At 45.7% G+C, this 23,949-nt stretch overlaps 2 protein-coding genes and 1 long non-coding RNA gene across 4 annotated transcripts; 2 read left to right on the plus strand and 1 right to left on the minus strand.

Moving 5' to 3' along the window:
- Positions 1 to 302: 302 nt before the first annotated feature.
- On the plus strand, positions 303 to 6,450 carry LOC307203388 (adenine nucleotide translocase lysine N-methyltransferase-like). 2 transcript variants are annotated; one of them, XM_079954132.1, is made up of 6 exons: positions 303 to 374; positions 2,769 to 2,932; positions 4,278 to 4,382; positions 4,876 to 5,016; positions 5,263 to 5,313; positions 5,789 to 6,450. In XM_079954132.1, the coding sequence occupies exons 2-6, from the start codon at positions 2,771 to 2,773 to the stop codon at positions 5,975 to 5,977; spliced, it is 648 nt and encodes a 215-aa protein (XP_079810258.1). In that variant the 5' UTR covers positions 303 to 374; positions 2,769 to 2,770; the 3' UTR covers positions 5,978 to 6,450. The 2 variants fall into 2 exon arrangements, with proteins under 2 accessions (XP_079810258.1, XP_079810259.1); XM_079954133.1 differs by lacking the exon at positions 303 to 374 and adding an exon at positions 394 to 1,487.
- A 594-nt stretch (positions 6,451 to 7,044) lies between these two features.
- Positions 7,045 to 23,005, minus strand: CCDC78 (coiled-coil domain containing 78). Its single transcript, XM_079954131.1, has 15 exons — positions 22,794 to 23,005; positions 22,022 to 22,153; positions 21,119 to 21,205; positions 19,883 to 20,062; positions 19,433 to 19,585; positions 19,166 to 19,216; positions 17,042 to 17,130; positions 16,850 to 16,928; positions 14,827 to 14,952; positions 14,092 to 14,309; positions 12,708 to 12,882; positions 11,941 to 11,984; positions 10,672 to 10,738; positions 8,024 to 8,124; positions 7,045 to 7,333 (listed from the first exon to the last, which is right to left on the minus strand). Exons 1-15 carry the CDS (start codon positions 22,986 to 22,988, stop codon positions 7,207 to 7,209), a joined length of 1,824 nt encoding a protein of 607 aa, XP_079810257.1. The 5' UTR covers positions 22,989 to 23,005; the 3' UTR covers positions 7,045 to 7,206.
- Positions 8,119 to 9,405, plus strand: LOC307203389. The gene is made up of 2 exons (XR_013833210.1): positions 8,119 to 8,237; positions 9,152 to 9,405. It is a non-coding gene; the product is annotated as an uncharacterized lncRNA (long non-coding RNA).
- Positions 23,006 to 23,949: the final 944 nt, after the last annotated feature.

Genomic DNA, 23,949 nt, shown 5'->3' on the forward strand with positions numbered 1-23,949 from the left:
CTTTACCTTTACGGGTACTGAGAGTTGTTAAGGGAACCCTGTTTCCCGCAAAGAGCTACAATTCCCACAGTTCCCTGTGAAGAGGGTTTGACTCTGGGAACTGTAGCATTGCGAGGGGGGGCTAGGGACCTCCTAGCAGCTCTCAGCACCCTTACCAAACTACAGAATTCTTGGGGGGGGGGGGGAGAGAGCCATGACCGTTGAAAGGGGCCTCATAGTGTTTAAATGGATGGCGCGAAGGTTACAGCAGCGGAGGGAGATCCCTGCCCCTTTCTCCTTAGCGGAACTTAATGTGTCTCGAGTGCCTGTTTCCACACGGAGCATCCTAACGAACGGACTGACGGAGACTTGGGCGGACCAGGCTTCCGGGATAGGTAAAGTGGGCGCCTTCGTGCTATGCTCATACTGGGCGGGGGATGAGAGGAGGTGGTCTTCTGCCCCAAACGCCGGCTTGTTAGTGTCTAGAAAGAAACAAAAGAGCGAGATCGCAGCTGGAGAGCAATGCTTTCCTGTCCCTCCTGTAGAAACTTGCCCTGTCTCTTGATCCCAGTTGACTTATTTATTTAGCGAAATTTATTTAAAGCTGCTCCGTGGAGAGGGAGAGAGTGCATTCTGTCCATTCTCAGAGGCACTGCTCTCGTTCTTCCTGCCTTTTTCTTCATACACATCCCGCCTCGCGTTCAAGGATCTCAGTGCAGCGAACATTGCTTTTGCCCCCTGGCTACTTCATCCTCGGATTGGGTTAAATTGAGAAAGAGGTTGAGCGGCTCAAGGTCACCCGGCGGGCTGGCGAGGAAGATGCAAGCTTGGGTATCCCTGGTCCTAGTCTGGAACTCTATAACCACTGTGCTACACTACCGCCGCCCGCCAGTCCGCCCCCCCCCCCCCGCGGTTCTGTAGCGTATGGTAACAAATGAAAGTTGATTGATTGATTGAATTGTAATCAAGAAGTGGGTGGAGGAGATAAGATTTTTAAATAGCAGCACTTTGCAGCTGGAGCTTTAAGGTTGATGCAAAGGTTGACATTCTAATGTTAAAATTGCTAAATTTGGTAATGCTGAGAAACAGAAACAGGGTCAATGCCCTCTTTTCCCAAATAATGTTTTCAAGACTTCAGGATTCCCCAACCGATCATCTATCTTTTGCCTCACACTGCTTTTCTGATTGATTTAAAAAGGCATTCAGTAGTAACCTGGACTGGAAAGGTCTGCATTGTTATGTTTTTCAGTGGGGAAAACGTCCATTTTTAGAAATGCTATTGTTTTGTAAATTAACTCATAACCTACAGTGCAGACCTATGCATTCCTGCTTGGCAGTAAGCCTCACTGAGTTCAATGGGACTTCCTCCCAGGAAAGTATATATAATCTAGTGAGTGATTACAGATCAGATTCAGCAAATGAAATGGATACATTACTAATTAACCGTGCAATCTATACATATCTATTCAGACGGAAGTTCTACAGAGTTCAATAGAACTTGCTGCCAGGTAAATGTGTATAAAATTGCAACTTTAATCTAAAATCAACACGATCAATTTGACTCGTCCTAGAAAGCATTAATATTTCAGGCATGCTAACACTAATTTTTTTTATTGTTGTTTTCACCGCTTTTCTTAAAGTTTTAGTAATATCAGGGAAGAGTGTGCTACTGAACTTACCACATTTTGCAATACTGTATTATACAAGTTTTTCAATAAAATAAATTTCCACATAAGGCTTTGAATTTGTTTGAATTTCACATTTAAACAACACCATGCACTTTATTTGAATCTCACAAAACCAAAAAATTTCCTAGCTCCAACTTTTCCTGAAAGCACACATCACTGGTATTTGTTATTCTGTTTCCCCTGGCCTTTTGGCATGGTGCCCCATAGAATATGCTATAATACTGCACTAGTATATGCTTCTAGTATACATATGAAACACACTCTATGGTTTGTTGTAGTTTTGCCTCTGGGCTAGTGAGCCGAGTGAGCTATGAGTAAAGATCAGAATGGAAGATATTGGAGGCAGAATCTTCCTTGGTGTTGATGAACCCACAATGGTAGAACTTTGCCAAACTTCCTCCTGCATTTAAATGGGCTCTAAAGACCATTTTTATCATTCAAGGCTTTTAATTTTTATTATTCAAGGCAGTGACATTCTACTGGCTTATATGTTATGCTGATGTGTGTGTTTACATGTTTTCTTCTGAATTGTGATTTTTTAAAAAGAAATTAATTATGTAAGCTACCATGGGTTGTGTGTTTTTAAAAAAAGATTGATGTAAATGAGAAAAAGGAGTGGAGCAACACCCCCATGAGGTTACAGTATTGTGGTTTTTTTAGCAAGAAATGGCAAGTAAGAGGAGACATGAGAGAGGTGTGTCAAATTATGCACAGTGTGGAGAAAGGATATGGAGAAATGTTTCTCCCCCTCATAATACTAGAATTTAAGGGCATCCAACAAAACTTCTTTGCACCACATGGTTAAAGTGTAGGGTTTGTTGCCACCAGAAGTAGTGAGAACCACTAATTTGGATTGCTTTGAAAGGTGATTAGATAAATTCATGGAAGATAGGGCTATCAATGGCTTCTGGCCATGAGGGCTATCTTCTCTCTCCATATGCCTGGATTATGTCTCTGAATCACAAGTGGAGGGAGGGCTGTTGCACTCAGTTCCTGTGTCCTGGCTTCCCAGACACATCTGGTTAGCTATTGTGAGAACAGGATGCTGGAGTAGATGGCCTTTGGCCTGATACAGGTGGTTCTTATGTTTCCCCCTTGCAGACATGGATCCTGAGGATGCTGAAGAATTGGCAGCTGAGTTGTACGGAAAGCCTGTAGATGTCTGGGACCTCTTGCAAATTGCAGCAGGCACTGGCTTGACTGCCTATGTTGTGTGGGCAGGAATTCTCATGCCAGGATTCCGCAAAGTGCCTTTAAAATTACAGGTACATAGCAGATGATTTGCTGTGACATTTGAGGGGAAAGCAGCACAGTTAACTGGCACATGATTATTGTGTTGGGAGGGAACTTCTGCAGGCAGGACTCTCCCTTATGAGACAAAGAAGGGTCTTTGGAAATTTTAAAAAAGCACAAACACACTGAAGATGACTCATGGATTTGATTCTGATGGCCAGATATTTGAAATAATAATAATAATAATAATAATAATAATAATAATAATAATTTATTTATACCCCGCCCATCTGGCTGAGTTTTCCCAGCCACTCTGGGCGGCTCCCAATCAAATATTAAACACAGTACAGCATTAAATATTAAAAACTTCCCTGAACAGGAGTGCCTTCAGATGTCTTTTAAAGATAGGATAGCTGCTTATTTCCTTGACATCTGATGGGAGGGCGTTCCACAGGGCGGGTGCCACTACTGAGAAGGCCCTCTGTCTGGTTCCCTGTAACCTCACTTCTCGCAATGAGGGAACTGCCAGAAGGCCCTCTGTGCTGGATCTCAGTGTCCGGGTGAACAATGGGGGTGGAAACGCTCCTTCAGAAATGCTTAATTACAATCTGTATCAGGGTGCCTTCCAGATGCTATACCCTGATGTGATGCTCTTCAGTTGCCATCAGCCCCAACCACCATGGCTGATGGGAGCTGTAGTCCACCAACATCTGAAGAGTATCATGTTGGCTTCCTTATTTTAAGGCAGCAATGGGGAACCTGTGGCCTTCCAGATGATGTTGGACTCCCAACAACCACTGCCAGTATTAGCAGTGGTCACAGATGAGAATTGTAATCCAACAACCCCTGAAGGGCCGAAAGTTCCCCAACCCTTTGTTGACATCCAGAGAAATGTCAAAATATTCCCTCCCCCAAATAATTGGGTGTCCTTTTGCCTATCTATTTGAGTAGGCAGATAATAGATTTGGCTCAACACAAGATAGTCACGTCAAGTCAGCTGCTCCCTCTTCCAAGATCTGGTTCACCCATGAGCCCCTAATGGCGCTAGCAAGGCTGTGCTGCCATCAGTCCCAGCATCATATGACGCTGATGAGAGTTGTAGTCTAACACATCCAGAAAACACCAGGTTCACAAAGACCAGGGCATTTTTTCAGTCGGAATTAATCGGAACTCAGTTCTGACACCTCTCAGGTGGGCACCATTGTCATTATAAGAGAACAAAGGCGGTGTTTATTGTGAGTTCCAGCACCACTTTTTCTAGAAAAATAGCACTAACAAAGACTGTTTTAGAGTCTTTAGGATTCCGTGTATATTCCCTACCCGGGAACTCTGTGGCCCTTTCCAACTCATAGCTTGCCTCTCTCTCTCCTCATCCAGGTGCCGTATGTCCCAGCAAATGCCAATCAAGTGGAGAATGTGATGTCACTGCTGAAAGGACGCTCTGGGAAGATGGTGGATTTAGGGTCAGGCGATGGCAGAATTGTAAGAGCAGCGAGCTTGTTTCTTGATGGTGGCATGTTCCATGAAGCTGGGTGGCCCACTTGAAAGAACTACAATATATAAGAATTTGGATCGAAAGGGAAGAGTAGAACAGGGCTAGGGAACCTTTAGCCCTCCAGCTATTAGTGATTTAAGTAAACTTCACTGGTGGTGTTAGCTTCTGAAGAAATGCTTGATCAAGGCTAGAGTCCCCAAAATAATAATCTTAGAATCTTATTTGCAAATGCATCACTAGATGCATCTGGGCTAGATCACGTGTGGAGAACCTTTGACCCTCCAGATGTTACTGAACTACAGCCCCCACCAGCCTTAGCAAGCATGACCAATGGCAAGGGATGCTGGGAGTTGTAGTCTGAAGGTTCCCTACACTTGGGTCCAATGGATAAATAGCCTGACCTGGGGCAAGGCAGCTCTCCTGTATTTCTAAGGATCACAAATGCAGTCAATAAAATAAGTGCCTTGGCTTTGCTTCCAGGTGCTAGAGGCTTACAAGCAAGGTTTCAGACCCGCTGTTGGCTATGAGCTCAATCCATGGCTGTTACGACTTTCAAGCTATCGTGCCTGGAAGGCCGGCTGCTATGGAAAAGTTTCTTACTGTCGGGACGATCTTTGGAAGGTGAGGCAAGAGGCTCCACGAAATTGCGCAGATAATCTGGGGGTAGTGAGAGGACACGCGACACATTGGCTGCCGGTGTTTGTCAGCCTCTTCATGAGCCAGGCTGCAAAGTCCGGCTGGCAGGTAGTTTTTAGGCCAGGATAGGAATATTTTTAATTGTAGGTATTAGGCTGGGTGCTAGGGATTGAAGCTGGGCTTCAGACATTGGATCAATTTAACCAATAGTCTTGGTACTCTCTCTTAAAGGTGGATCTGTCAGACTGTAAGAATGTCACTGTGTTCTTGGCACCTAGCGTGGTAAGCATATTTATTTACTATTACTATTCATATATAAAGCCCATAGCAGCTTGGGACCAGATTACTTGCAGAATCATCTTACACCATATATGCCAACTCAACATTGACCTGCGGAGCTGGCACTGTTACAAGGAACTTTGGAACTCCCTGCATGTTGACATCAGGCAGGTGCCTTCACTGTACTCTTTTTGGCACCTGTACAAAACATTTTTGTTTAGGCAAGCTTATCCAGCCATGCAGAATGTTGACATGTGTTTTAATCTCTTTTTAAAGTTCTGTTGATTTTAATTCCCCTTTGAATGTTTTTAAACACCTGCTTAAAACTATATTTTCTTGATAATTGTATTTTTATTTTTTTAAAAAACCAGTTAGAGGTTTCCATACAATTAAGTGCAGTGGTGTGTGTGTGTGTGTGTGTGTGTGTGTGTGTGTGTGTGTGTTAAATAACCCAGGCATTTTTCTTCCCTTTTCTCAGTTGCAACTTCTGGAAAGGAAGCTGCTTGTGGAACTTCCGGATGAGGCCCGTGTAGTGGCTGGACGCTTCCCCCTCCCCAACTGGACACCCACCAGCACGGCTGGGGAAGGTTTGAACCGAGCCTGGGCCTACGACATCAAGACTGTACGGCAATCCGAGCAGACCAGACCAGAGGGAAGCCCGGTATAAGAACGTGTCCTCCAGGAAACAAGCAGGCACCTTTGCAAGACGGACAAGGGCTGTTTCCAGTGGCTCAGAGAGTGAAATCTGCTTCTTTCCAATTGCTGGCCTTGACAGCCCTTTATAAGCACTGGGGTGTGGGAGGGAGGGAAGCAGGCAGGAACAATGAGATGATTTGTCAAGGGAAATCACATGGTTTCCGTAACTCCTCCACCGAATCCTGCTAAGTCTGGAAACTCATTAGAACCTTTGCCACAGGATGGGACAGGTTTGTCTTTTCACTGTGGAGTAGTGTGTATATTTATTTTTTTGTAATGAACTTTCACAGCACTTATTTTTTTTTACTCATCTCAGTGTGTGGTCCAGTGGGCTGCTAAGATCTTATTGGGGTAGCAAACCCATCCATGCCTCAGCTTGGAGCTTTGGTTGTGAAATAAAGAGAACTGTGATCCTCGGGATGCTGAGGATTAATGTACCAGAAAGTGATATATTTTACTAACATGGTACAACTTCAGGTTTCTACACATGGTGGTATGGTTTGCAAACTACTCTAAATCAAGGTTTAGTGTTACACGTAATTTCCATATAACCGGGGGGGGGGGGCGGGATTTCAGCTGAGTTTAGTTTCGCTTTCAAAGGCTGTCATTTGAACCATGGTTCGTGGTTTTATTCCAACCAAGGTTACTAAACAAACCAAATTTTCAAGTTCAACCGTAAAGCTGGCTTATTTCATTAGCCATTTCACTGGAACACGATAATAAGCATCTGAATGTCAGAATGAAAGCTGGTGAGAGTAAGACAGAAGGGAAAGAGAATGCAATGGAAATACTGAAAGAAGAAACAAATGCATTTGGAATGTAAGAGCTCACAAGACATTGCAAATTGAGTGTCTCAGACTAGAGTTCAAATCCTTGCTCCACCATGGTTATCGGTGGACGACAGGCACGGTTTCTCATCCTAGCCTACCTCCTGGGGTTGTTACGAAGATAATTTGGGGGTAGCATATGGGTGGAAGAACAGCTCTGAACCTCTTAGACAAAGGACAGGATTTTTTTAAAAAACGAAAGACAAAAATGGTTGCTGAAAGGCCTTCATTGAGCCACTTGCTTCCTGGAGTCTCTTCTGTGGGGTGGAAGTATACCCAACCATTGCAATCCACCTGCTGTTCAGGCCAAAGTGCCAGTCCTCCTTGAGGATGCTACAAAGCCTTTTCTTCCCATAGCTTGGGTGTCAAGAGACTACATTTCATTACTGAAATTCCTCTTGGGTTTTGAAGTTGCCAGAGGGTTAGAAGCTCCGGCAATTAGTTCTTCGTGGCTCTCTATTCCCAGAAATTTCCTCAGCCTCAAGATCTCCTGCTTGTACCTGCAGCACAACAGCACAGTGAAAATGGCGTTAACCCAGTTCTGCTGTGGTTCCAAACCTTCCCTGCAAGGGCCTGATCAAATCCAGTGGGGAGTGAATGTAATGCAGACATTTAAATTCAGGTACCTAAGGTGGATGGAACCGCCTGAGTAATGAGCTTCCATGTGACTACCTTTGATGGCGAGGGACTGTGAGAGCGGAGTAGGCTTGGTAGTCTATGTGTGGGAGACAGTAGGAGGACATTGGCTGACCAAGGCCACCTGGTTCTCATGACCAGGAGGTTTCCTGGGCTATGTCATTTATATCCCAACTTAATTGCCTCTAGTTTCCTCCTCCAGCCCAAGCTGTGTAAGGCAATGGGGGAGATGGTACTGCTGTTGTTCAGCCCAGTGGGGTCAGGTGATTGGAGGAACCAATAAGGGCCTGGCTAGCCCTATATTACTGTTTCGCCAGGCTGGATTCCTCAGTTCAGGAAACTTGGCACTGAGAGGAGCTGCTGAAGAGACTCAACACCCAGAACAAGGATAGGGAAGCTGTGACTGGGAAGGCAGCCATGGGGCTGTAAAAGAATTGCCCATTCCTTCTCTATACAAATGTGGAAGTGGTATAATTATTAGACATGAGCTGATGGGAGAGCCCCATCAAAGATTTTGACAGTTAAAGCCTCACCCAGGTGAAAAGACCTCTCACCTTACAAGGTGTTTATCCACATACTCCTGCAGTTCAGCTACCTGCTCTTCTGCCACCATCGCCCGTGTCAGCAGCTGACTCCTTTCCTTTTCAAGATCCTCCTGAGGTTGAGAGAAGGCAACCAAAGAGACAGGAAGGACAAAAAAGGATGGGTAGATTGGCAGATTTTAATGTTATTTGTATAGGCCACTTTTTCCACCCATATGTTTTTAAGGTGGTGAAGGTCCTGTGTGAGTGCCTGGAGGCAGTTGGAGGATGGATGGTGGCTAATGAATTGAGGTTGAATCCTGACAAGACAGAAGTACTGTTCTTGGGGGACAGGGGTCGGGTGGGTGTGGAGGACTCCCTGATCCTGAATGGGGTAACTGTGCCCCTGAAGGACCAGGTGTGCAGCCTTGGAGTCATTTTGGACTCACAGCTGTCCACGGAGGCCACAGTTAATTCTGTATCCAGGGCAGCCGTCTACCAGCTCCACCTGGTACTCAGGCTGAGACCCTACCTGTCTGCAGACTGTCTCGCCAGAGTAGTGCATGCTCTAGTTATCTCCTGCTTGGACTACTGCAATATGTTCTACGTGGGGCTACCTTTGAAGGTGACCTGGAAACGACAACTAATCCAGAATGCGGCAGCTAGACTGGTGACTGGGGGCGGCCGCCGAGACCACATAACACCGGTCTTGAAAGACCTTTACTGGCTCCCAGTACGTTTCCGAGCACAATTCAAAGTGTTGGTGTTGACCTTTAAAGCCCTAAACTTTATACCCAGTATACCTGAAGAAGCGTCTCCACCCCCATCGTTCTGCCCGGATGCTGAGGTCCAGTGCCGAAGGCCTTCTGGCGGTTCCCTCATTGCGAGAAGCAAAGCTACAGGGAACCAGGCAGAGGGCCTTCTCGGTAGTGGCGCCCGCCCTGTGGAACACCCTCCCATCAGATGTCAAAGAGATAAACAACTACCTGACTTTTAGAAGACATCTGAAGGCAGCCCTGTTCAGTGAAGTTTTTAATGTGTGACATTTTAGTGTATTTTTGGTCTTTGTTGGAAGCTGCCCAGAGTGGCTGGGGAAACCCAGCCAGATGGGTGGGGTACAAATAAATATTTATTTATTTATTTATTTATTTATTTATTTAGGCAGCTCACAGAGTTTAAAACAATGAAACAACACTCCCTGCTTGATATATGAGAGAAACCCATCTGCATTGGCATTCTACTGGCTTTTGAAGATGCCCCTTTTTACACAGGCGCTCCCTTGATATCACTACCTCTTGTTTTTAATCCCTTTGCTGCTTCAATGGGATTGTTCAATTGCCTGCTCTGGTTATGGATGTTTCTCTTAATGGGATTGTTTTACTGTGTGTTTTAATTATGGATTCTTATAGTTTAAAGCTTCTGTGATTGATTTTTATACTTTCCAGCTGCTCGGATGCCTGGTATGGCATTAAGCAGTATAAAAATTAATAAATGATAATGGAGTAACAAGGACAGTACCAAAACCACTCTGTCCTATAAAACAGAGGGAGCCAGTGTGGAGCCCCCCAGATGCAAAGTAGATGTTCTGCCGCTCAGCTGTGCTTTGTGGCCTTATGCTTTTGGCAGACGAATAGAACAGCACCCCCTTTCATACAGAGACCCAGACTGCCAAACACCCCCTTCAGCAGGGGTCAGCAAACTTTTTCAGCAGAGGTCCAGTCCACTGTCCCTCAGACCTTGTGGGGGGCTGGACTATATTTTTTTTTGGGGGGGGGGATGAACGAATTCCTATGCCCCACAAATAACCCAGAGATGCATTTTAAATAAAAGCACACATTCTGCTCATGTAAAAACACCAGGCAGGCCCCACAAATAACTCAAGAGATGCATTTTAAATAAAAGGACACATTCTACTCATATAAAAACATGCTGATACCCAGAATGTCCTCAGGCCGGATTTACAAGGCGATTGGGCCGGATCCAGCCCCCGGGCCTTAGTTCTAGACCAGGTCTAGTTTCAGGAACCATTACCTGTCCTTTACACCAACATATCTGTGTGGTTTCAAGGGGGAGTTTTTATTTGAAAATATATGCTGTTCATAATGGATGGGGTATTTCAAGTTACTTGAAAGGGGGAAGAAAGAGCAGGTGTGAATTGAAATCCATACTTAATCCTTATTGCACGCATAACTTAAATTGAGTTTTAAGTCCTACAGGCTTCCCAAAAGCATCTGGTTGGCCACTGTGAGAATTGACAACCCAGTCAGATGGTACAAATTGTTATATGCTGGACTAGATGGGTCATTGAAGTGATCCAGCAGAATATGAATACAGTGGTACCTCAGGTTAAGTACTTAATTCGTTCCGGAGGTCCGTACTTAACCTGAAACTGTTCTTAACCTGAAGCACCACTTTAGCTAATGGGGCATCCTGCTGCTGCCGCGCCGCCAGAGCACGAATTCTGTTCTCATCCTGAAGCAAAGTTTTTAGCCTGAAGCACTATTTCTGGATTAGCGGAGTCTGTAACCTGAAGCATGTGTAACCTGAAGCGTATGTAACCCGAGGTACCACTGTATGGAATATGATCTCTTGCGCGCTCTCTCTCTCTCTCTCTCTCTCACACACACACACACACAGTGTATTGACACTATTGGCCTTACTGTGTTACCAGAGTGTTTTACCTGTGTGGTTTGAGTGAACTCTCGTAGTTGTTTCCGGAGCTCAGCCCAGCCCGCCTCGTCCAGCGTGCTGAAAAGAAAAAGGAGCAAAAGGGAACTGGAAAGAGCCCTGTCAGTAAGTCATCCATTTCTTTCTGTGACTCGTCAGCCTCCATATGTTTTTGGCGTACAACACCCATTATCCACAGTCAGCATGTCCAAACTGGCTGGGAGTGATGGGAATTGTAGCCCAAAATATCTGGAGGGGGCACCAGTATGGTATGAAATTAAGAATGTTTCCTGCAGGCCACAAGTAATTCACAATCAAGTATCATGCCTTAAAAAGACAAATGAGAACTAGATGACTGGATATCAGCATGATATGTCCATCTGGAGGGCACCAGGTTGGCAAAGGCTGCTCTATCTCTTGCCCAGACCCTCAGGAGTAGCTAACATGTTGTCCTACAGATGTTGCTGCACTCCAGCTCCCATCCGCCCTAGCCAGTGTGGCTCATGGTCACAGGGTGGATGGGTGCTGGGAGTCCAGCAATATCTGGATGGCACCATGTTGGCTGCCCCAGTAGAACTATCTCCCCACACCCCCCCCCAAGATGGTCAGATGAGCAAATACAAAGTCACGTTAGCAGCCCCACATATTGCACGAGGCAAAGCATTCTGTAAAACAATGGGCTCTGGCTGGTGTGAAAGGGAGGGACAGAAGCCCTGTAATGCAACTCTTCCATTTATGTATTTGCAAATTCCATTACTATGCTTCTGGGTAAATCCACTTATTTCACTGGGGTGGCTTAAATCGTGAGGATAGGTGATCTAATTGCGAGGAAGTATGCAGGCAAGCCGTGGGAAAGTTCTTCGTAGCCTGTCCGGGGACTGCATAAGCAAAATATAGGTCACATTTGATGTTCGGGGAGTTCTGACTGTATAGAAAGGATGGTATGAACCGAGGAATGCATTGTGTGCCGGTTAACGTAGAAATTTGTTTAGGGCTGCAAGATCTCCCTCTAGAGGTCATGTTAGCTGCTGTAAACTCAGGAGAAAGGAAGTGAATTTCTCTCGCCTGCATCTCAGCATACCAGTCCATTCCACTATGTGGATGTGATATTATGTTTCATTGTGCGGATGTGGTGTTTTGTGCTACTATGTTATGTTTCATGATGTGGATGTGTGGTTGTGGTATTATGCTATGTCAATGTGGTGTAACGTTGATGGAATCCAAGAATATTTGGAGGGTTGCATATTCCCCAGCCCTGATGTACAGTAAGAAACAGTACTTACTGCGGAGGTGATGTCCCTGAGCCAGCATTTTGACTTAACTTTACCTGTAAGGGAAAGCAGGGGGGAAGGTGATGGATTTGATCAAAACTTCCATTTTGGGGGTGTGGAGTCTTTTTCAGCCTAAGGGCCACATTCTCTTCTGCACAACCTTCCTAGGGCCACATGCCACTGAGCGGCAGAACCATGAATATCAATGTCACCTTTGTACAGAGGGCTAGTTTCTAAACAGACTCACCCATCCTTCTCCATACAAGCAACGGGCTTTATCAGAGGTCAGGGACAGACAGTGGGGGGAAAGGAAGGTTATTATGTACTGAGTTAAATAGGATCCAAAATGCAGCAGTCTGATTGGTCCTAGAACAAGAGGATTCAGAATGCAGCAGTCTGATTGGTCCTAGAACAATGCAGCAGTATGATTGGTCCGCAGGAGCCACCCAATCCAGCTCCAGGTGGAAGTGAATCCACAACCTGATTGGTCTACAGGAGAATCCCGGAATTAGCCAGTCACGTGCAGCCCATTGTGTAAACAATGTACATAAAGCAGATATTGTGGGGGAAACTTCCATTCCTCCTCACCACTATGAGCTGAATAAAGAGCATGAAATCCACTCTTGACTCTGAGTATATTTCAAAGGTGTAATACTGCAGGGCTGGTGAGTGGGTGTGGCCTGGGGAAAGAGGGCGTGGCCAGGGCCCAAGGGCCAAACAGAGAGGCTCCTCCATTAAAAGGGCCCAGCATCCAGGCAACAAAGTCCACCCCTGTTCACCTTCATCTGCAGTTCGTGCAGTTGGCCCTCCAAGCTGGCTTTATCCTCCCGCAGCCGGTTCAGCTCCTGAGAGGTGCTTGTCAGCAGCTCGGCGTCTGTGATGGTGAAATGGTGTTCTGGTGGGCCAGGATCCAGATCGTGGCTGCCCAGCGACCGAATCTGTTCACGCTGCATCCTGCAAACAGAGAGGTTACAGATCAGCCCTTAGGCATGGCAAAGAAGTGGATTTGCCAATCATATATTCACAGTGATATGCAGCACAAGTGCGCATGCACACACCACCTTAAAATCCTCAGCAAGTTTCATTGTACGTTTGCATAAGCCAGAGAGCCCACTTTATTAGACGCATCAAAGACAGCTTCCATGTACATTGAGATGAACTGATGAATTGACTCTTAGGGAGGCGCAACCACCGAAAAGGATGGAGCCACAGATCAAGCCACTGTAGGATTAACTGCCAGTACTATGGGGATTCCCTCAGTTCCAGACACTGTAATATTGATTATAGAATGGAAGTTGAAGTTGCATGTGAAGGTTGGAATGTGAAGGTTGTGTTTGCAATAAAACATGAGAGAAGGACGGAACAACACGTTCACAGGAGATATTGCTATAAGGAAGCAGGAGGGAGGAGAAGAAAAGAGTTTTGATGGCTCATCTCACAATGAAACCCAGTAGACTTTAGTAGAAGGAAATATTGCCATTTATAGACAGAACTGTCCCTTTGCTGGTAACTATAAACGCATGTGCTGTTCTCATATTTGGTGTGCCACCCCTCAACTACTTGCTGGTTGAGGTTGTGTGGCACCGGCCTTCCAGTGCCTAAATAAAGATCCTGTTTTACTGACAATTGGTGTCTGGATTCTACTGACTAACTTTCTGCACTAGGGGATTGCCTCTTACCAGGGGTAGGATTTAACCACCGGCACTAGGGGATTTAGGGACGCGGGTGGCACTGTGGGTTAAACCACAGAGCCTAGGACTTGCTGATCAGAAGGTCAGTGGTTCGAATCCCTGCGACGGAGTGAGCTCCCATTGCTCTGTCCCTGCTCCTGCCAACCTAGCAGTTCGAAAGCACGTCAAAGTGCAAGTAGATAAATAGGTACCGCTCTGGCAGGAAGGTAAACGGCGTTTCCGTGTGCTGTTCTGGTTCGCCAAAAGCGGCTTAGTCATGCTGGCCACATGACCTGGAAGTTGTACGCCAGCTCCCTCGGCCAATAAAGCAAGATGAGCGCCACAACCCCAGAGTCGGCCACGACTGGACCTAATGGTCAGGGGTCCCTTTACCCTTTACCTTTACTAGGAGATTTGCCTATGCTATGGCCACTGCAGGAATAACTGCTGGCGCTAGTGGGATTGCTGCCTTGCAATGTGGCCTCTCCCCTACCTGTACACAATGAGCAGGCCCTCGTGCCTCTTGACCAAGTTCTGCAGGCGTTTCTTGTAGCCGCGAGTGGCTTTGGCCAGCTGTTCCTCTCTAGACTTGTACGAAGCCCGGATGTCCTGCAGCATGCCATCCACAAAGCGCTTCATGTGAGCCGGTTTGAAGGTGCTTTTGCTGGTCCCTTTTGCTGCAGCGGCAACTGACTTGCTGTCCATGTGCTCCTTGAAATACAAGACACACAGAGACAGTCTCATATGTTAGCTCAGTACAGGAGTGGGGAATCTTTTTTCAGACCAAATGCCACAGTCCCTTCTGGACAACCCTCCAGATGACACATGACTCTGGTGGGCGGGACCAGAGGCAGAAGTGGGTGGAGCAACACATGCAAATTCAGGGTTCATCGACACATTCCAGCCAGGCAAAAGCACTCAAAGAAGGTGCATAGCAAAGCTGGTAAGGGCTGTGGCTTTGGAGGCAGATAGAGAGACCATTGGCTCCTGCAGACCTGAGGGTTCCCAATTCATGGCTCATTTATTTTGAAACTGGGAATGGGAGCACACTGCCACTATCCTGGCTGGGATTGGAAGTCAGGAAACTGCCTTAGGCCGGGTCAGATGGTTTGGCTATCAAAGCCCAGCACTGTCTGCTTGGACCACCACCAGCTGCTCTGGGATTTGGTGGAGAAGATCCAGGCTCTGGCACATCTGCTACCCACCCACCCCAAAGGGAACTGCTCACTGCCAGATCTGTGATGTACTGAAGGAGCCGCGACCTGTACTCCTCATTCAGTTCCTTCAGCTGCAGCTGAAGCCGAGAATTCTCTGCCTCCACTTCTTGGAGCTGGCTTTGGGACGAGAGTAATACCTGCAGGCAAAATGGCACACAATCTTGTTGAAATATGAGATGCCATTATCTGTATTGGCATTCTGCCGGCTTTTGAGGTTGCACCTATTTACACAGGTGTTCTCTTGACCCGAGCCTCCTGTTTCAACTGTTGTGTTGTTGTTTAAATGGATTGTTTTATTATGTACTAGTAGACCAGTGCCTAGTGTTGTTCGGGAATAATATGAAACCAAAAAAGTCGATTCCGTTTTGAGCGGTTCTGTCCGCCATCTTGGCATCCAGTTGTATCCAAACCTAGATGAAAACTTGCTCCTTGCTCTCAGGAACCATCATACAAAATTTCCTTACGGTGTCCTAAGAGGTGTCCCAATGCACAGCAAACAAACAAATTCCCAAATCTATAGCAGATTTTCATTAGGGATGTTTATGTTTTAATTGGGTTGTTTGATTGTATAGATAGTTTAATTATTACAGGTGTTTGCATTTTAACATTTGTGTAAATTAGTTTTAATATTTTGCAAACTGCTTAGAAGCTTCCTTTGGCAATCAAACGGCATATAAGTTAATAAATAAGAACAGAACATGTGTATATTAGAAAACGGTGCCCTGCAATGCCGAGGGATTTTCACAAGGCCTATTTAAAAACAAATAAATCAAAAACTGATGAGGAAATGTGGCAAACTGAACTTAAGGTTGGGACAAAATGAGAAATTGAGAGAAGTCAAAAGCGACAGATTAATCCTCCCTTTAGGGAGGGGGATTTGTGAACGAGAAGGCAAGAGGACAAGGAAGGAGCAAGCTTCTAAATTCGGCTCATCTCATTTTTCATTTGTTACTCTGTTTCCTGAATTTGTTATTATACTGGCTTTAGATGTTTTCCATATGTGTACACGGCATTGCACTGCATGTGGAATAAGTTTCTGATGTCAAGGAGCATTAAATCTGCCATCCACAATCTGAAGTGGTGCAAGCTACTGGCAGATCATCTGTCCAAAAGCATCACACCTGCAATCTGTAAATTAAGAGCCCATTCTGTAAACTAGAAGTCCGTTCCACACTTGTAAGGAATCGATCCTTCAGTGTGACAGCACCTTCCCTCTGGATCTCATTGGCATTTGGCAAGCAACTTCGTTGTATTAACTATGCGTCTGAGGATGTTGCGCGAAACTGCTTTTAGGTTCCCAAGCTTCAATAGCCTCTTCAGAATTTAAAGATTGTAGGAGTTGATATGGATGGGCAAATCTTTCAATTTTTGTTTCTCCTTTTTTCCAGTCTTCAGCTCTCCACATTTCCACCTAAATTTGTGATTATTTTTTTTAACCCTCATGAAAATCCATCAGCCTTTTAGTGCAAGTTTCTCCAAACATATACAGTGGTACTTTGGGTTACATATGCTTCAGGTTACATATGCTTCAGGTTACAGATTCCACTAACCCAGAAATAGTGCTTCAGGTTAAGAACTTTGCTTCAGGATAAGAACAGAAATCGGGCTCCGGCAGCGCAGTGGCAGCAGGAGGCCCCATTAGCTAAAGTGGTGCTTCAGGTTAAGAACAGTTTCAGGTTAAGAACGGAGCTCCGGAACGGATTAAGTACTTAACCCGAGGTACCACTGTACATGCAATTTTACTCAACTTGCACATTTTTGCAAAGCAGTGTTCCCCAAGAGAATGCATTTTTATATGTTCTTTTCAACAATATACACATACTTTCCCCAAATATTTGCATTCTTCATACACATTACTTGGCTGGAGAACAGCATTGCAAAATGTGGAGAAGTGTTTTGGCTGGCATATTGTTTCAGAAAGTGCAAATTAGGTCGACAGGCCTTTAAATGTGAATGGAACTTCTCCCCCATCCCTAGTGATCCATAAATCCTGCTGACAGTGTAGTTCAGCTGTGACTTCCAAGGTTTCCTTACCACCGACTGTTCCGCCAGCTTGTGCTGCATGTTCCGGATCGCCTTCTTGGCCTCCTGCAGCTCCTTGCCCTGGGTCACCCTGCAGAGACAAGGAGCGGTGTGGCAGAAGACCAATGCAAGTTTGCAGTGAATATAACCCTCTGATTCGCTCAGGGGGTGGGGTAGGGGGCTAGGCTGGGCGCTCGTACTCACACTCTCTCCTCTAACTTCTGCTGCTGTGAGTTGTACATTTCTTTCATCTTTTCAATCTGGGCAGTGATATGATCCTGGTTTCCAAAAAGCTTAGAGGTGGGAGAAGAACAGAAGAAGAGGTTAGTTACATACAGTGGTACCTCGGGTTACATACGCTTCAGGTTACAGACTCTGCTAACCCAGAAATAGTAACTCAGGTTAAGAACTTTGCTTCAGGATGAGAACAGAAATCGCGCAGCGGCAGCAGGGGCCCCCATTAGCTAACATGTTGCTTCAGGTTAAGAACATTTTCAGGTTAAGAACAGACCTCCAGAATGAATTAAGTTCTTAACCCAAGGTACCACTGTATTGAGAACATAAGAAGAGCCTGCTGGATCAGGCCAATGACCCATCCAATTCAGCATCCTATTCTCCCAGTTGTCAGCCAGATGCTTGTAGGAAACTCTCAAGCAGGAGCTGAGTGCGAAAGCAGTCTTCCTTTCTGTTCTTTCAAGCAACTGGTATAGTGGTACCTCGGGTTAAGAACTGAATTCGTTCCGGAGGTCTGTTCTTAACCTGAAACTGTTCTTAACCCAAGACATCACTTGAGCTAATGGGGCCCCACACTGCCGCTGCACCACCGCCATGCAATTTCTTTTCTCATCCTGAAACAAAGTTCTTAATCCGAGGTACTATTTCTGGGTTAGTGGAGTCTGTAACCTGAAGCATCTGTAACCTGAAGCATCTGTAACCTGAAGCTTCTGTAACCTGAAGCACCACTGTATTCAGAAGCATTACTGCTTCCAACTGTGGAGGCAGAGCATAGCCATCATGACTAGTATCCACTGATAGCCTTTGTCCTCTACAAATTTGTCCTATCCTCTTTTAAAGCTATCTAAGTTGATGACCAGGGACGCGGGTGGCACTGTGGGTTAAACCACAGAGCCTAGAACTTGCTGATCAGAAGGTCGGCGGTTCAAATCCCCGCAAGGGGGTGAGCTCCCATTGCTCGGTCTCAGCTCCTGCCAACCTAGCAGTTCGAAAGCACGTCAAAGTGCAAGTAGATAAATAGGTACCACTCCAGCGGGAAGGTAAACGGTGTTTCCGTGTGCTGCTCTGGTTCGCCAGAAGTGGCTTAGTCATGCTGGCCACATGACCCGGAAGCTGTACGCTGGCTCCCTCGGCCAATAAAGCGAGATGAGCGCCGCAACCCCAGAGTCGGCCACGACTGGACCTAATGGTCAGGGGTCCCTTTACCTTTACCTAAGTCGATGACCAGCACTGCCTCCTGCGGGAGCAAGTTCCAGAGTTTAACCATGCACTTTGTGAAGAAGGACTTTTTGAAAATCTCTTTCTGAATCTTTCAACCTTCAGCTTCACTGGATGACCATGAATTGTAGTGTCGTGAGAGGGGGAGAATTTTTTTTAATCCAAATCCAGGGGCAAAGGAGGGGGGATGCAGTGGAGGCAAGTCACCCTGGGTGTCTTCGCTGGGGGGGGGGGGTGACATTTGGCACGCCACCCACCCGCGACTCCCAAGCCTACACCGACTCCAAGCCATCGGGGGGAAGGGGGGAGCTGTGCCTCCCCCCTCCCCCCTTCGTTTTGACAGCTGGGGGAGGCTTGGGGGTCACGGTGGGCGGAGTGCTGAATGTCTGCCATCAGTGGCTCGCTCCGCCCTCGGCTGCAGTGTGCGCGCACCGATCTGTGCACCCGAGTGGCTATCCCATGCCTGGGAGGGCGCCCTCCACACTACACCCCCTTCGGGAGGGCACCCTCCCTGGGCAGCACGGCCATATGCTCCACTGCTGTCCAAATCTAAAGCTCAGTTCTGCACATTTCCACTTAACAATAACTATCACTCACTCATTCATTCATTCATTCATTTTAAAAGTCCTCATGAGAATTCCAGAGAATTTAGGTGCAGATTTCTTTTCTAATGTACAGTAGTACCTTGGTTGTTGAACTTAATCTGTTCCGGGAGTCTGTTCGACTCCTGGAACCGTTCAAAAACCAAGGCACGGCTTCCAACTGGCTGCAGGAGCAAAATGATTTGAATTTCTATCAGGCACCAAAATGCTTTGCCTGGCGTCCCTCCCTCGCGCCTCTCTTCAGAGCACAGCACAATCACCATCGCACACTCACACTTCTCTCCAGTTTCCGCCGTTCATGTTCGGAAGCCACCACCTCTTCTGGCTATGGCAAGAAGACACAGAAGACAGAACGCATTAGATTTCTGCATACGAAAGAGATAAGGGCATCAGAAGATCCAGCTGCATCAGGCCAAAACCCCATCTAGTGCAGGACTCTGTTCTTGCAGTGACAAACAGCAAGGACAGCAGGATCGCATGCTATCATGAACACACAATAAAAAGCACATGGAGGGTCCCTGAGATGGCCACAAATGCATACCTTCACTTTGCGGGCAGAGAGACGGTGGACCAAGGCTCGCACCCTTTCCAACTCCACAGAATCCTTGTTGTTTTGAGCTTGGGACTTGGGGCTGTTGCCTCGGGCATTGGCCAAGTTCAGTAACTCTCTGCTAAGCTCTTCATTCTTAGCGACCTACAAAGCAAAGCAGGTAAGTGTGTTATGGAGGTGCAGGCCATCCCTTGGGTTGGAAGCCAGCTATTACGAGCTGACCAGTTATCAATTTCTATGTGTTAGAAGTTCAAGGAGCTGTTTTGGGTGTATAAAACCCTTTACAGCCTCTACAACCACCACTACGTAGTGCCCTCCATATGTTTTTGGACTACAGTTCCCATCAGCATGGCCCAACCATGGATGATGGGAGTTGTAGTCCAAAACATCTAGATTGCACAAGGATGAAGAAGGTTTCCGCGGAAGATGAGCGGCCCATACTTCCTGTTCGTGTTCCTTGCCCAGTGCAAGATAATTGCTCTTCAGAACAAGATATTCGTCTGCCAGCTCCTTGCGGTTGGTCTCTAGGGCACTCAAGCGCTCTTGTAAGGCATCACGCTCCCCAGTGGTCTTCTCATCATGGAGCTCCACCTCCAGAATACGGCTCTCGAGGGTCAGGATCTGGGAAAGCAAATTACAGCGAGGGAAATGTATGCAACTGTCATAACAAGGCTTGGGGAGAGGGGAGATTTGTAAAGATCATTGCCTTTGATGCTCAGCATAGCTGGGGGGTTTTTGCAATTGGTTTTACATTTAGAACCACTTAGAGGCCATTTTGGCACTTCAGCGGTGTATAAATTAAATGAAGATGATGATGGCAGCTTTTGTGTGGCTTTTATATTTAAAGATAAATAAACTGAAACAAATGCGGATTCATTTTATAATATTCACATATCCAGCCATATCTGGTTTCCACCCTGCAGCTAGATATTTCTCTTTTGGAAAAGATACTCTGGCATAAGAAATATATATACTCATGGACCGTTATTTCCCGTCCTGTTTTATGTAACAATTGTCTATCAATCAGTTGAGACTCCCTATCACTGGAGAACTTGTGCTTTCTAGTGCAGAGCAAGATCTATATTACTTATGTTCTAAAAAACTTTGGGGGGGGGGAGAGAATTTGAGGGGTCTTTAGAATAAATGTGAACAGGATTGTCTAGGAAGCTGCCTTATGTTGAATCAGACCACTGATCCATCATGCCCAGTTTAGTCTACACTGACTGGCAGCATTCCTGGCTGCCCTACCTGCCCTGTCCCTCTTAGCCAACCCCAGTGGGCCACTCTGGGCCAGCCCTGCTCTTCAGAGTGACCCTTGGAGCCAATCCTCAGTGGCTGACTCACCTCCTTTCCCTCTGATTGGCTCCAATCAGCACAAAGGGTGAGGAGGCTCCTTTTCATAGGCTAAAAAGCTCCGCTGTCATGCTGATTGGATGGCTTTAGGAAGCTGCTGCAGAAATGGTAACAAGTCTTCAATCCCCTGTGACCTGGACTACTATAGCTCTTCCCAGCTTCTGCATCTGGTTCTACAAAGCCTTGTCCCCGGTTCTGCAAAGAATCTTGGGCACTGTCATGCGGTGAGACAATAAAGAAAATGATGGGTTGGGAGTCCACGAACTTTCACTTAACGTAGGCCCATGGAAATGAATAAACATGACAAAAAGTTACGTCAATTACCAGATTCTTCAGTTCAAAGTTTTCTGCTTCGTGACGCTCTCTCATTTTGTTGGTCTCAATCTGGAAATCAACGAAGTCCTTGGAAATCTGAGAGGACAGGAACATAAGAACATTCGGAGATGCTTAAAAATGGATTCAAACCAGCGTGCACAAGAGCATGCACATACAGTGGTACCTCAGGATGCGAACACGATCCGTTCCGGAGCCCCGTTCGCATCCTGAAGCGAATGCAACCCGCGACTGCGCATGTGCGGGTCACGATTAGCTGCTTCCGTGCATGCGTGTGATGTCATTTTGACCATCTGCGCATGTGCAAGCAGCGAAACCCGGAAGTAACATGCTCTGTTACTTCCGGGTCGCCGCAGAATGCAACCCAAAAGCACTCAACCTGAAGCATATTCAACCCGAGGTGTGACTGTAATGGGAAGTGAGAAGGGGAAGGGCACTTTTAACAAACTCTATTCCAAAACGAATTATTATGAAAAGAAATATTTAGGGACAGACACCAAATTTTGTCCTCGCTCAGGGCACCATATTACAAAAGTCTACCCCTGTCTGCACTGCTTTTAGATGTTTTTGGAATTGTTTTTAGAGTTTTCTATCTGTTTTAGAATTTTTTTTGTTTTTAACTAGGATTTTTGTTTGCTGCTTGGGGATAAGGAGTAGCATGTAAATACAATAAATAAATGAAATAAATAATAAAATTATGCTATTTAGGGTCTGAGAGTCACTGTTTTCTCACCCATGATTTACAAAGAAAGCCTGGCCCACCTTGCAGGGCTGCCATAAGACCATGACCAAGGCATTGTGTGTGAAGCATTTTGAACAACTGGATGTAATCGGGAGAGAAGCAAAGTGTTATTAATTGTCTCTGTGCAGCAGGGACCTTGCCCTATGCCTCACTTTGAGTTTCTCCTCTTCGCTATGAACCAGTCTTGATGACAAATCGGTTTTGGAGCCAGCCACCTGCTCCATTTTCTCCTGCAGCTCCCCAAGTTTGGCGCAGAGCCTCTCGTTCCTGTCTTGCAGCTGAACCTGCATGGAAGGGAGGAAAACATATTCAGCCCACGAAATTCAGACTAGGCACAGGCAAATTGGTTCAATTCAATTTATCTCATTTCCCCATATTTCAAATCTTAAATTCAATTTCCTTATCAGTTTGTTTGGGGGGCGGGGAGTCCTCATGAAAATTCATCCATATTTTAGTACCAAATTGTCCTAATAATTACATTTTTGTGTGCCGTTTGCCTAATATACACTTTTTAAAAAAACAACAACACAACAACCCCTTTCCCCCTAATATACTGCATTTTGTATTACAGTTATTATTATTATTTCTACTGTGTTTGTAAGTCACTTTGAGCAATGTTTATGAGTAAATAGAGAAATAATAATAAATAATGAATAATAAATAGTGATATTGAATAATAATAAGTTGTAGTTCAACAAGGACTAAAGAGGTTCAGTAGCCATCTAAGAGTTTAGATGGCCATCTGTCATGGGTGCTTTTTAGCTGTGATTTGTGAATTGCACGGGGTTGGTCTAGATGACCCTTATGGTCCCTTCCAATTCTTCAATTCTATGAGTCTATGATTCTAAGGCACCAGCTGGGAAAATGTGGAGTCTGTGGGGAGCAGGAAGGCAGCAGAAGACTTGTTTAAAACCAAACACTTACGTTTTCATTGCTGAGGCGCTGAACTTGCTCTCGGAAGGTAGTAAGACGGCTGCTCTCAGTCTCATTCCCAAAGTCCATGCGGTCCAAGGGTTGGTGATGGAGGGTTTGGAGCTTCAGCTGCAAGAGGAGAAAACCCGGATGAAAGCAAAAAGGAGTGTTTCTGAAAGACGATGTATTTGCCCATTGATCTTGCATACGTAGGAAAGGGTTGCTATCAACTCAGGTTGCTAAAGGGTGTGGCTTTCACCTTGTTAACAAGGTGGAGCAAATGAGAGACTCAGTGTTATTTGTGATTATTATTTGATCGGAGGAGGCCTTGGCCAATTCCTTGTTATAATCCAGCAGTCTTGAATGCGTGCCACTTATAGAGGGGAATCATAGACATAAGATCTACCAGAAACACATCACTGCTTGTTTTAACTCACTTGTGGGAACTATGAAAAGCAGTAGAAGTATGAGACGATCAGAACCCTCCAAACTTGAAGCACGGGAAGTCCTATTAAAAAATTATAATTTGGCAGAATATTTGGATTATTTGATATGTATATGTATAATTTGGAATATTTAATGTGATTTGATTGGATTGTTAAAGTGGAAAATTTAATAAAAATGATTTTTTAAAAAAGAAAAGAATGTGTGCCATGTGCTGAATTTGGCACTACAGTGGTACCTCAGGTTACATACGCTTCAGGTTACATACGCTTCAGGTTACAGACTCTGCTAACCCAGAAATAGTGCTTCAGGTTAAGAACTTTGCTTCAGGGTGAGAACAGAAATCGTGCTCTGGTGGTGCGGCGGCAGCGGGAGGCCCCATTAGCTAAAGTGGTGCTTCAGGTTAAGAACAGTTTCAGGTTAAGAACAGACCTCCGGATCGGATTAAGTACTTAACCCGAGGTACCACTGTAGTACCATTTTTTTCATCCTGGTGGGAAGAAATATCTCCCTTCCATTTCTACTTAGGTGGGTTTTATCCCATTCGTTTACAATGCAATATTCATTTAAAGGTCCAAGTAGCTTCCAAACAATGCGCAGGGAACCATGAATGAGTTTGTGCAGGGGGTGGGAAAACTTTTGCAGCCCGAGGTCCTTCATCATCAACTGGGGCGGGGCGGGGGGGCCATATATGCCAGGGGTGGGCAATGTCAGAGACCAAAAA

Source organism: Podarcis cretensis (genome assembly GCF_951804945.1).
Source record: "Podarcis cretensis genome assembly, chromosome: 14".
NCBI lineage: Eukaryota > Metazoa > Chordata > Lepidosauria > Squamata > Lacertidae > Podarcis > Podarcis cretensis.

Excerpts from the sequence above, each read along its gene's own strand:
- LOC307203388 (XM_079954132.1), top strand. The coding sequence starts at position 2,771 with ATGGATCCTGAGGATGCTGAAGAATTGGCAGCTGAGTTGTACGGAAAG. Across the intron at positions 4,383-4,875 it reads GGTCAGGCGATGGCAGAATT|GTGCTAGAGGCTTACAAGCA; the intron begins GTAAGAGCAGCG and ends CTTTGCTTCCAG. Across the intron at positions 5,017-5,262 it reads GTCGGGACGATCTTTGGAAG|GTGGATCTGTCAGACTGTAA; the intron begins GTGAGGCAAGAG and ends TCTCTCTTAAAG.
- CCDC78 (XM_079954131.1), bottom strand. The coding sequence starts at position 22,988 with ATGCAAGATCAATGGGCAAATACATCGTCTTTCAGAAACACTCCTTTT. Across the intron at positions 22,154-22,793 it reads AGCGCCTCAGCAATGAAAAC|GTTCAGCTGCAAGACAGGAA; the intron begins GTAAGTGTTTGG and ends CCTTCCATGCAG. Across the intron at positions 11,985-12,707 it reads TGCACGAACTGCAGATGAAG|GTAAAGTTAAGTCAAAATGC; the intron begins GTGAACAGGGGT and ends TTTCCCTTACAG.